The sequence below is a fragment of the Micromys minutus genome (genome assembly GCF_963924665.1).
Source record: "Micromys minutus genome assembly, chromosome: 13".
Taxonomy (NCBI): Eukaryota; Metazoa; Chordata; class Mammalia; order Rodentia; family Muridae; genus Micromys; species Micromys minutus.
Window position 1 is genome coordinate 42862204 of NC_137982.1, and position 13568 is coordinate 42875771.

Consider the following 13568-nt stretch of genomic DNA (forward strand, 5'->3'; position numbering starts at 1 on the left):
TCATATCACAAGTATCAAGGCAATTTAGATGGAGCTGTGTAATAAAACCCCTGCTCTTGTGGAATTCTCGTTCTGTGGAATAACACAGCAGCACAAATGCTATCCGGAATGAACAGAGCCATGAACACACACAAAAAAAAAAAGAATTACGAAGAAAAAACCAGGATAAAATAACATTAACTCCTTAATAAGATAAGATTGACCATGAACTGTCAGGTATAAGAAAATGTTGGTGACTGGGGACATTGACAAAAGAGTGTTCCCAAAAGTTGGATTGGCTGCAGGCAAGTAGGGTTATGAGAGAGAGAGAGAGAGAGAGAGAGAGAGAGAGAGAGAGAGAGAGAGAGAGAGAGAAAGTAAGAGAGGCTTTACTGTGACAGGGATAAAGAAATTAGGCAACAGCTCACTCTGAGCTTAGAACTTTTATAAAGATATGAGATATTTATAAAGTTCTTGTCTGAAGTAGACTAAATAAGTGATTTGGTTTTTTTCTCTCTCTTTTTTCCCTCAAATTTCAAGACCCGGAATGCTGGTTCGTCATGAGAATGCTAAGCAGGTACAACCGTACTGTGATGTGTGTGCCAGGGTCACCTGAGCAAGGCTCATTGGGCAGCCTATTGTGAACCGAGGCTGAGGAACAACTCGTTCTCCTGAGAGCCCTCACAGTCCAGTCTTCATTACTCCCTTCCAACCGCGGCCCCAGCTGGAGATTCCGCAGTTAGGAAAATGTTTAAATTCTGAAGAGAAAGTCAATAGAAATGGACCGTCAGGGACAAAGCAACCCCAGTTGCAGGCAGACCAAATACCTCTGCTTACCAGCAAGAAAGCCTCCTTTGTAACGGGGATTTTGCCCTTTCTTTAGCATTCCTAAGTAACAAAAGAGAGGGCTGCAAACCCACAATAATTAGCGATACTTTTACTCACACCAAAATCATTCCTATCTGGTGCTCAATAAAACAAAAATAATCTTTTTTACCTCCCTGAAAAAACGGCTACTATTTTCGAGCGACCGAAAGTCACCTCAGTGCGTTAATTGAATGGTACATAATTGGTGCATTGTTCTGATGTTTATCTAAGACTCTGCATGAGTGGTTTTGCTTGATGCTAATCCCATTACAAGTAAAATGGACTGCAGTTTTGAATCTTTCTGGTTCCTTTAAAAAGAAGAAATGGGCAAGCTGTTTAATATCAGATGCCATTTTACACATGAGTAATAAAACACCAGTGTGTGCGGGTGGGGGCAAGCCTATAACCATTTCAAAGCTTTTAACATCGGTAGAAATGGTCCCCAATGTGTAGAATAATCAAAAGGACCTAAGGCATATGAAAACATAGCCAGCAAAAAGGCCAGAGGCATTAAGTAGCTCTTACGTCACAGGAAATTTGGTGGCGAGAAATGCAGGAGCCCTAGCTTCAAACTCCCGGTCCTCCCGCCTCAGCCTCCCTAGTTCTGGAATTACAAACATGTCTCCCCAGTGCCTATACCTTACTTGACTTCACAGACAATACCTTAACTGTTTTTGTCTCCCTTCCAGCCCTTCTCACCTTCTCCACCTCCTTAAGAATATTCCTGTGCACCGTTCTCCCTTCGGGAAAGGAATTCTGGGAATGGATATGAGGTGTTCGGTCTCCGAGGGCAATGTGCTGGCTTTAGAAACGTGAAAGGCTAGAGATCGTGACACAGACAGAGGTCAGGTCTCACTGACAGAGCTACAAATAACAGAGCCGAGCTCCTTGGTCTTCAAATATGGGGAAATAAATTCTCTGGGGCTTTTCCAACATCTGTTACTATCTGTGAGTGATTTTTAGGCACCTGACAGATCAAGACCCATTTTCTTATTTCTAAGAAAAGGGGAACAAAGGTCATAATCATAAGCTTGTTTTGGGTTTGTCCACAAGCAACAACTGCAGAAGAACTGAAAAAAAACTAATAATAATAATAATAATAATAATAATAATAATAATAATGTGAGGGGTCTGGTTTCTGGTGAAGCCTCCTCTCCCTTACACTTGATCACATAAGAACACTAACACACCTAGCAGCTGCTACGCATCCAAACTCATGTTTAAGACAGCTAAGCATCTCGGCAATGACTCTCGCTGGCCACCGACAGCATAGGCATGGAGAAAGCTTGGCACAGCGCGCTCTTCCAGAGGCTGTGGTTCTGCTGGAACTCTCCCTTCCTGAAGGGACAGGCATCTCTGCCCACCCGTCATTTCCAACTACAGCAGCAGGAGGGCGGCTTTGCTCCAGAAGACATCTGATGACGTCCTGATGGGCACACGCGACTGGCATCAAATAGAAAGGCATTCCCTGTAGTACACAGAGCAGTCTAGAATCCTCAAATCCTGCTGTCACTGGTGCCAAAGTTGGCAACATTAGATCCAGCTAACTTCCAGAAGATCCAGGAGAAAAACAAACACAACCATACAACAACAACAACAATGGTGAAGGACAAAGGATGCCAAGAACCAAATCCAGACTAAAAAATTCTAGGACAACTAACATGACTTCCTCCTCCTCCTCCCTTCCCTTTTCCCCATTCCCCCTTCTTCCATTTTGTTTATATGTTAAATCTTCTTGTTTATATATTAAAATCTTCCCCAGTAAAAAGCCATAAAAAATAATGTTTTAAAATACAAACTACCAACCAGGCGTAGTAGCTTCTAATCCCAGTTCTTAGGAGGCAGAGGCAGGTGGATTTCTATGAATTCGGGACAGCAGAGCTACATAGTGAAACCTTGTCTCAAAAAAAAAAAAGCAGAAAAGAAAGAAAAGCCATAGACACTTCAAGGCAATACATTTTATAAACTTTCTTTCCTAATCCAAGGTATAAGTTAGGGATGGTTCCAGCACTTTGGAAGACAAGGAGTTCGAGGTCACAGTGAGACTGAGGCCAGTCTGGGATGCATGAGACGTGCCTTTACTGTTGGGCTGTGGATTGGAATCCCGACTGTTTTAGAACCCCTGTGGAACTGGGGTACTTACTCCACCGATGAACAGTGTTTGCCAGGTAGCTGGCGAATACCAGTTCTTCTCTGCCAGAGATTCAAACACCCCTGCGATCCCTAGACACATCCATGCTGGCTCTTTTCTTTAAAATAAAAAAAAACAAAAAATGCCTGAAGATTTTTAACTATGTGTATGCGTGTGTGCCTGCACGGGTGTACATGCCCACCAGGTACCGAATCCCCTGGTACTGGCCTTACAGGCAGTTGTGAGCTGTCTGAAACGGGTACCAGGAACGGAAGGGACCATCGTTCCAGCCCCACAGCAGATGAAAGCACTAATGCAGAAGCCTGAAGGTCCTAATTTCCTGACCTGTGAGAATCTAACACATAAAAGTAAATACAATTTAACAAAGGAGTCGTTGCAAAACTCCTTAAATGCGTGAGGTTTACTTAAGGCTTCTTTGTGCACGAACTGAAGAGCTCCTACACATTTCAATCCAGAAACAGGGATCTTCACTATGGATGTCCCCTAACCTCACCAAGCACTTGAACTAAAGAAAATCTCCATCTCAGAGACGAAGGTCTGGTGAGATGGCCCAGTAGAAAAAGGCACTTGTCGCCAAGTCCAACGACCGGAGTTCAATCGCCAGAACCCACACACGGAGAGAACTCACCTTCCCATATGCGTGTGTGTGTGTGTGTGTGTGTGTGTGTGTGTGTATACACAATAAAGAAATTATTTTAAAATCCCTGCTCCGATATTTTACAAAGCTTGGTTGCTCCCCTTTACTCTCTTGTGAAGCTAATCATCAGCCAAATATCCTGCCAGGTTACCCCCCACAACCCCATTCCCAACCCCTCAAAGATCCAAAGCAATAGTGCTGGCCAAACCAGCCATGGCTGGAGGGTACTCACATGGAAACACTCCACAGACGCGGAGCTGCCTTTTCTCTGTAGCATTCCTTGACTACATTTGGCATAAATCGCCATTTTCACACATTTGTATAAAGGAAAAGGACACAGTCCTGTGCTCTCTGTGAAAGATGGGCCTTTCTCCTGGTAGTGGCCAGACCGAACCGGAAGACAAACTGAGGCCTAGCACAGCGCCTATACCCTTTGAAGTTTTAGTTCCTGTGTTTGCAGGAGACTCTTATGTCAGTCCTGTTGTCCTAATGCTCAGAATTCACAACATGCCATAATATGCCAGCCATATCATCATTGTGTGTAAAAAGGGCCTACTGCTTGCTTCACAAAGTACCAAGGCCTTGACTCATGAACACTCTGTATTGTGCTTCCAGGCATATACACACATGCACACACACACACAGACACACACACATGCATACACACACACACACACAGACACACACACACACACACACACACACACACATGCACACACACAGACACACACACACACACACACACACACGCACGCACTCCTCACGTCTCTAAAATTGCCAGTATCCAGTCAATTCTATGCACAACATCCAAAATGAAAAGAAACAGAAGGGCATTCCTTCTCCTCCTGCCTCCACGCTAGGATGACAAGGGTGGACCACCACGCCTGGTCTGTACAGGTCGGGGGATCCAATCCGGGTCATGCTGCATGCCAGCCACTCAACTAACTGTGCCACCCTGGCCCAAACTTCAGTGTTTTATACAGGGTCTCACTGCATAACCCTGGCCAGCCTAGAACATGGTGGCTGGCCTGGAACTCTTGTCTATGCGTCATTTTACACCTTTTACACCCATTGCCCACCACTTTTGTATAAATCTCTTTTTTCATAGTATACAGTGTAGCAGTTTCTATTCTGACTGCTATTTATACATGGTGCAGAGAATGCTATGATGTATAAGTCTTACTTCGTGTCAATCAGCTACAAACTGGTCTAAATAACTACCATTACACAGAAATACATTTTCAAACTGTAACTATTTTCCAAAGTAATCTGAAAAATACAGAGTCCACTAAAACAGAAAGACTGAGAAATTTTAACTCAAAACTTGACCGAGGCAATTTAATAAAGCTATAGATTTTAACCAAAAATGGATTTTGTACTCAATGATTCGATAAATTGGGTGAATCCTGTTCATGTTTAAAACTTTCTTACTCCAAAACCTCGACGTGCTAACACAGGGCAAACAGACTGTCTTCTTAAGAGAGGACTGCTATCAGACCATCACCCCTAATCCACAAAAGAATCTGCCAAGAGCTCTCAACAAGAGGCATATTGTAGGCATTTCTGTCCATCAACAAATCTAGCAAGTTGATTACGATGCCAAAGGTGAAACCAAGCACTGTACAAAGACCGAAGCAGAACTCACGGCAGTTTCTCTCGTCAGAACCATCGGAGCAGTCGTTGACATGGTCACACCTGTACTCGCTCGGAATACACTGACCGTTGGAGCAGGCCAGCTGCTGACTTGAGCATGTGGTCCCAGCTGCAAAGAAAAGAGAACTTTGTTTACAGTGATTACCAAATATAGGCTAAACACTGATGCTTATCAAATATGACTAATGGGGAAGACAAAAACAAGGCCACTGGAAACTAAAGCATGGCTGGCAAAGGGGTTTAATAGGATGTTTAGTTCGGTTATTGTCACTTGGGTTTTTAGACATCTCACTGATATCCTGGTTAGCATAGAAAGCATTATGTAGCCCAAATGGCCTCAAGCTCATGACACTTCTCATGCCTCTGCTTAAGGAACGTGTGGGACCCCGTCCTACTTGGATCTTTGCAGCTTGGTCTAACAGCAGAGATGAGTGGAGGAATGTCAAATATCTCTGGGCCTTAGAAAGCTTCTAAGACAAGTCAGCCAGGAGTTGGTGGATTAGTGTGGCCAGTGAAGGAGAGGGAAGACTCAGGAATAACTTCCATGTTCTTCTCCTACCCATGGATGGCGTCTTTCCTGCTACTCACAGAAATCTATTCTAAGAAAGTACAGGCGAAAAGGTCCGAGACCTAAGCATAGCTTGGAGTCCTCATCTGCCCACAGAGCGAAGGATGGCAGGACCATCCTGAGACGGGGCTCACTCGCTGCCACTATTTTAATTTTAATACTTCAGATTAGAGCCTGGCAAGCTAACCAGTCCCAAGCCTGGGGGGGGGCGGGTCTAAGTCTGTAGTATAACCACACTTTTTATGACCCTGCCTCTGAACCAGATTACCAGCATGAGATTATCAACATATCACCAGATAGTTTAAGGTCCAGTCCCATGTTGATGAAGAATCAGTTCTCCATGTGTCACCGGTCAACCGCAGACTAACCTGAGATGTCCAAAAAAAAAAAAACAAAAACAAAAAACAGAAGAAAATCCTGCTCTAAACACTTACCGCAATTTTGCTGTTCATCTGCACCATCCGAACAATCCCTATCCTCGTCACACACCCAGGACCTAGGGATGCAGGTCCCCTCAGTAGGACACAGGAAAAAGCCTGATCCACAGGATCTGGGAGCTGAAACAAAACAAAACAAAAAAGAAAGGAGGGCTTATGTAGACACACATCTACTCGATATAGTAACAGCAGTGTTTAAAGAGAACATACATCAGCTCTTGCTGGACATGGTTGTTAGATCACCCCCATCAAGGGCATCCAAACAGGTAATCCCAAACAAAGAATAAAGTAAACATACATACACACAAATCTAGGGCAGACTTATCAAAATCTAATTTATGTATAAAAAACTAACTAGTATGTTTGCTACATTTCTAGCATCTAATAGTAAAGTGTCACGGTGGATGGAAAAATAGGTGAAATTTGAAGAGAAACCAAGAATTAAACAATTCTTTCCAAATTTACTTGTTTTAGGAATTTTTGGTGAGTTCTGAGCCTTAAATGTCTGCATCCTAAAAGTGAAGTAAATAATGTGTGTTTAAAAAAAAAAAAAAAAAAAAAAAAAAAAAACTCATTAATGCTAGATGTCACTGTCAGAGGCACTGTTGACATCATAGTCGTAGGGCACCGAAATACCTGAAGAGCTGGAGACTGTCCCTGTGTGCCTGCATCCTAGAACACTGTCCATTCTGCCCCCTCACCACCACCCTCCCCCTGTTGCTAAAACAGTAAAACTCAAGAATCAAAGTGAATTAATATCATATGATCGTGTCCTACAATATCATATGCCAAAACCATAGCTCTGTTCATTCAAGGGACAACTCAGAAAATAAAAAGTATCACCATCAACTAGGGACTAGTAGGAATGCAAAAGTTATCAGGCTCTGCCCCCACCACAGAGTGACATCTTGCATTTCTGCAAGATCTATTTGTGTGTGGAAGTGTGAGAGGCCCAGGTCTTGTTTGTTCCTACATTCCCATTTCACATATGTCCCAGGAGCTCAGCTGTGCGGTGGGGTGGCCAAACACACTCATGTTATTGAGATTCTGTAAACCCTGCCCCAAAGTTACCTGGCAATAGCCAGGTATGCTCTGCTCCGCCTCAGTTACCTGACACTTCAAGGGGCCTGCTTGCCCCCTCCTCTCTCTCTTGCTCTCTTGGTCTCTCGCCCTTACTCCCCCCACTTTGCCCCTCCTCTCCCCGTCCCCTTCCCCCTCTCTCTTTATGCTCATGGCCGGCCTCTACTTCTCTACTCCTCTCTTTTCTCTCTCTGCACTAGCTGTTTGTTGCCAGGTAACTGTGGGGTAGGGTTTACAGAATCCCAACACATGTCATCTCCTGTCTTCCTGACTGGAATTCCTGTCTTCTTGTCTGTTGACCTGTCAGAATGAAGGACTTCGTAGCCCAGTGGCCTATGACAAGTCACAAAGCCAAGGACTTAAGGGTTAGGGTTGAGGTCAGTGGCTTAAGAGGAGCGACCTTATCTGAAATCTACTCAGAATATTCTAGTATTATAGCATTTGCTGAAAGCTATATGAAGAAATGTGTCCAAACGATTTAAAGTCCATAGATAACTAAAGTAAATTTCAGGTTTAAAATATTATGTGATTTTTACCTAGATTTTAAACAGTGTAAGACCAAACTAGACACTGGTGATGTTCTTTGTGGTAATTCACAAGTTACTCTACATATATATGTACATATATATATATATATATATATATATATATATATATATATATAGAGAGAGAGAGAGAGAGAGAGAGAGAGAGAGAGAGAGAGAGGCTCTCCCTCTGTATAAACCACAGTAGCTCACATAAACTTTTCTGATGTACAAAATTACCAGCAACAGTAATTTTCAAGTTTCAGAAAAAAAATATATTAATTCATTCTCGGTAAATTAATTCATTCACAGGCTCACAGCAAGGACCTGGTGCAAACAAAGTGAGTGCCTCCCTCCAAAGAATGTGAAACTGATACTAAGACCAGCTCAGAATCCTCAGCCCAGCCCTGGATCTGCCACTAAAGCGCAGCCCATCTCCCATTATGGCTGAGACCATACACAGCCAAGCCTGGCTCCTGGTTACTTACGACAGCCGATTTCATCAGTGTCATCCAAACAGTCTCTGGTCCCGTCACACCTCCAGGATGCAGGGATACAGTATCCATTGTCACAGCGAAAATTCCCACTGCCACATACTGGAACGGATAGAGAAACAGACATTGCTTCAGAACTTAAACTATTGAGAGACCATGTGTCAAACAACAACAAACTTTGAAACCTTTAAGATATGTCATGACTGGAGGTAGAGTGGGGAGGGGAAACCTTAATCAGAATGTGAGAAAAATGATTTCAACAAAAGACAAGATATTCTATGATAGTTAGGGATGAAATAAAAAAAATGCAACTATTTAGATCCAAAAGAATGCAAATTATGTATAAAATTGGGAAAGCAATTTTACGATGATAACATAAAAGACATGTGTTTGGATGTCTGCAAAAAGGCTATTTGCATACACAGTTGGTGAGAGTACACTTTAACATGACCTATCCAGGAAGCAATTTGACACCATGTACCTTGCTGTTTAAAAATGTTTACTCTGCCAGGCAGGGTGGCATTTGCCTTTAATCCCAGCACTCAGGAGAGAGATTTGAGACTCACATCTCCTTTTCCTAAGGAACTGATCAAAGAAAAAAAATACTTATCAAGATTTGAAATATTTTCATCACAATATTATGAATAACAAGAAATAATAATGAGAAAATCTGTTTTGGTATATTAGGAATCCATGAAAATGTATTTATCTAAGACATAGAAGCAAGCATTAACCAGAAGGCTAACATAGCTACCTCACTGTTTGCTTAGCTATGATGTTTTATCCCCATTCCTTATAACTCTTAACTGGCTATTCATTATTAAACCATATATAGCAAGTTTCAAATTCAGATCAACTGTGTTCCTTATTTTAAAACGAATGTGTATATTGTCAAGTCTGACAAAGTTTTTGCAAACAGAGGGTACAAGTTTGGCCCGAAAACCAAGTGGCAGAGAAATTGTAAAGATGACTTAAACTCATTTCATTAAAAAGAAAAAAAAATACATCTTCAATGGCACTTAAAATGTACAGGGGACTAATCTGACAGAAATCCTGCAAGCTTCCCCAATATCTAGTCAGTGACCTCCCGAAAAATTTTGTGCCAAATAAAAAGAATTTCCAAAGAGGGCAGCCAACATGAGCCCAGCTTGAACAAAATTCAAATTTATTTCACAAACCCAAGGAATAGGAGTGCTTTTTCAAAGTTGAAAAATAATTTTTTTTCCTTCTGCATTTAAGCAATCGTGCTAAATGAGACAATTCGGGTTTCTGGCTATAATTAACCCTACCTTCACTAAATATACAGATCAATTACCTACTCCCCGAATAAATAAACAAGATGTTATCCTGGCTTGTGTGAATGCAAGCACATCAACAGCAAGACATAAACAGAGTTAAGTGATCTATTCCTAGGGAATATAAGCTACTTTGTTCACCGAGTCAAATCTGATTGTCTGGTAGTGACACCCTGATTTATAATGTATGCTGCAAATGGTCAGAAACTTCCCTTGGCTAAATGGTGGTACCGGGTGGTACAGGCATACGTGCACGAAAATACCTTCTATAGCCTAATGCATGGTGGTGGTTGGTGGTGCGGGTCTCTTATCAACCACCTTTAAAACACAACAACCTCCCTTGCAGAAATGCCCCTAAGGAATGTACAAATTCACTCTGGAATCCCAGATCTCCCCATTGGATTTTGTTCTAAGAAGCAATATTTCCCTGGGAGATTAGGGGCTTTGGGAGGTCAGCTATTAACATGACATATATTAAATCACCTTTGTTAATCAGCTCTATTGTTACTGATCCGACACAATACATTTTTGAGTTTAATGCATTTGTCTCTTAATAGTTAATCACTCCTGATGGAAAAGTCATAGCCACTGTAAAGGACAATCTTGCCAGAGGCTTATATTGTTGCAGAAAAATATTTCCTGTTTTGAAAATACACCTAATTGATACTATGTCTTGAGATGTTTTCAATGCCAAGCCAACTGAGGTTTGGTTTTGTTTAATTTTGCTAAAATACCAAAGTGAAAATATAAAAAAAAAAAATACACAACCGGCATAAAAAATATTTTTAAAATACTTAAAAGTCAATTATTTTAAAACCACACATAAAAATTGAAAAAATAAGAAGTCTTGCATTTAAACTATAGTTTATGATTTCCAGTTTATGTTCCAACTGCTCCATTATCTAAAGTAAAACCCAGTTTAGTCAGTTTATCAGCATTTCCACGATAATGCATTTATCAAATTCATCTTTTCAGTGGGAACATCCATGCCCGTTATAACTCCCAAATGACCATTGTTTGAAAATATCTCTCCAGAAAAAAAAAAAAACAGACACTTGATCATTGCTGTGTGGAATCTCAGCCAAAGTCCTCCACTGTGTCAGAAGTGTGTCATTCATTCGACTCTGAAGAGAACGTGTGTTGTTATAAAGCCAGCTGCTTGTGGGACGGTCTAGATTAGGTCTTGATTACTATCGGAGGTACCCCCATCTCAGTTGGCTCCTGAAAGTAATATTGCACTAAGATTTAGGGAAGCTTCGATTTTTTTTTCAGTCAGAGGAACAAAGGGAAATTCAAAAGGAATTTTGATACAGCTTGAAAATTTAAATCAAATATGGGGATGGACTTCCCAACTTTTAGAGCCCAGAGGTAGTGGCATTAGAAAAGACAAGTTTTCTTTATGTAGCGGAATCCCAAGCTTTCAGGCCTAAGATAAGAACTGCGTAGCAGATAGGAAGAAGCCATTGTTTGTTTTCCAGGGCAGGGACAGCCACTGGATTGAGAAGGTCACTCCCCTATCATTAGTCTCTGGAAGGATGTTGTGCACTGTGGGATAATGAAGGCATGCCAGGGAATCAGTAACAGAGCAATGAATGGGAATTTCTCATCTTAAACTTAGAGACAAGAACCCAGGTATGGTGGCACATGCCTGTAATACCAACCCTAAGGAGACTGAGGCAGGAGGTAAAACCACGTCTCATGAAATCTGCACCATGCTTTCAAGGTTGGCCTAGGGCTACAAAGTATCAGACTAGCCTGGGCTCCTTATCAGAACTCTACTAAAGAAAGTGAAAAGAAGGAAGCAAATGAAATAATTTGAAATGAAGACTATGGAGAAGATGGGTTTTTGGTTATTTATGTGTATGTGGTTACATGCTTACACCAGTGTATGTGCAGAATATCATGTAGAAATATACAAACATACATGTCTCCAGAGCTAGAATAACAGGCAAGTATGAGCCACCTTATATTGGTTCTGGGTCAAGTCGTCTGCAAGAGCAGTGTGTATTCCAAACTGCTAAGTCATCTCTCCAGACCCTATAAAGAAATTTAAAAAACAAAGAAAGAAAACCGCGCACCATTATACTAACCTCTCATTCTCTTTTCTCATTTTATGATGTGTATGTGTGTCAGTGAGTGTATGCATGTGTGTGTACATGTAAGTGTGCTCGTGAATGTGAGCTCGTGAATGTGTTCAGCTTTGTACATGTAAGTGTGTGTGTCTATGCATGTGTGCATGTATGTGCATAAGTGCAGGTGCCTGGGGGCTGGTAGCCTTGGCTCCCCTGGAATTGAAGGTGGTTTTGTGCTATTTATCATGGGTGCTCAGAAGCACTACTCAAAATAAACCATCCAGTCCCTGATCCTAATTATTTTTAGGTTGCATTAAAATAGTTGTTGTACATAATTATGCATGAATTGCTTTTTGTGGGCTTTGTTCCTAAGTATATGACATCTGCAAATGCCTTCTTAACAAACTGGGGGGCTCTGAAAAAGAAGACCAATAGTTTATACACTAGATTAAGGACACAAAAGAATTTCAGGCCCCACTTGGTGATCTCTTATGAAAACCAAGCAGCTAAAATGCTCCACAGAAAATGAGGACATGGTTTTGCTTCTAGTTCCATCAGGGAGTTAGCTCATTTACTGTTTACCAGTCACCATTAGACTAGCTCATTTACTGTTTACCAGTCACCATTAGACTAGTTCATTTACTGTTTACCAGTCACCATTAGACTAGCTCATTTACTGTTTACCAGTCACCATTAGACTAGACAGGACCGTCCACATGATTTGTTACCTCGGCTGTCATTGAAACTGCACAAAGTTATAAACAGATAACCTTAAATCTCCAAAGGAGACTGACCTTTTATGTAGGTCAGAGGTGCAAATTATACCGAATCATCACTCATTATAAACTTTAGAGATATATCTATCAGTGTCAAGGGATTTGAGATGCAGTACAGAAAACATGAGCAAAAGCTATGAATGAATCAGGGGATTGCTCTGCACTTGTTCTGGGTTCTGTGGAGGCAGAATAGTCGCTGTGATTTATTTAGCTGCACAGATTTTGAAAACAGACACAGGAACTTCCCCAGGAGAGGAAAAGCATGTGTTAAGAGGATCTGGGGGGGAAAGGAAGGATTTGGGTCAGAAATGACTCCACTGTGTTGACTTCAGACAATGTTCCATTGACTCCCATAGGCCTCTTTTTTAAGAGAATTCCTGGAAGGGATTCAGTTAAAATGGAGTTTGGGAAAGGCAGGGAGATGAGATAGCTGATGGCTGAGTTTGAGCCCTAGGATCCCTGGCAGGAGGGAACAGATTTTTACAAGTTGTCTTGACCTTCGCACTGTGCCATGGCACTTGTGCATGCATACACACACACACACACACACACACACACACACATACACACACTTGTGTGTGAGAGCCCACTCAACTTAAAATAGAAATCTTTTCTTTTTCATTTAACATGGGGATATGGTTCAGCAGTTAAGGATACCTATTACCCCCCCGCAAAAAAAAACTGGGGTTCAGTTCCCAGAATCCACACAGTGGCTTACAACTATCAGTAACTCCAGTTCCAGACTGTCCAGTGCCTTTTTCTGACCTCCAATGGCACCAAACATGCACATGACACACATACATACATGCAGTCAAGACACTCAGACATATAAAATAAAAGCAAATCGGAAAAAAATGTTTTAAATTGGAACCAAAGAACATGTCAAATTCACTAAAGCCACAAAATAAAATTCCTGACTCCTGTATGCAAACACTGTTTTAGTGTTTATGGAATAAATAGGGATAGGACTCTTGATAGAGATTACAAACCATTGGGAACATGTTACTCAATACCTAGAGCGACAACTTTTTATT

The 13568-nt window shown here is 41.5% G+C and overlaps 1 protein-coding gene across 2 annotated transcripts in view; it reads right to left on the reverse strand.

The window, feature by feature from the left end:
* Positions 1-13568, reverse strand: part of LRP2 (LDL receptor related protein 2) — a gene marked incomplete at both ends in the record, with an annotated part of 151842 nt that overhangs the window by 112019 nt on the left and 26255 nt on the right. For both annotated transcript variants that reach the window (XM_080927260.1, XM_080927261.1), the window contains 3 exons: positions 5281-5397; positions 6291-6413; positions 8386-8493. In XM_080927260.1, coding sequence (XP_080783386.1) covers positions 5281-5397; positions 6291-6413; positions 8386-8493 — 348 coding nt within the window. The remainder of the gene's footprint in view (positions 1-5280; positions 5398-6290; positions 6414-8385; positions 8494-13568) is intronic.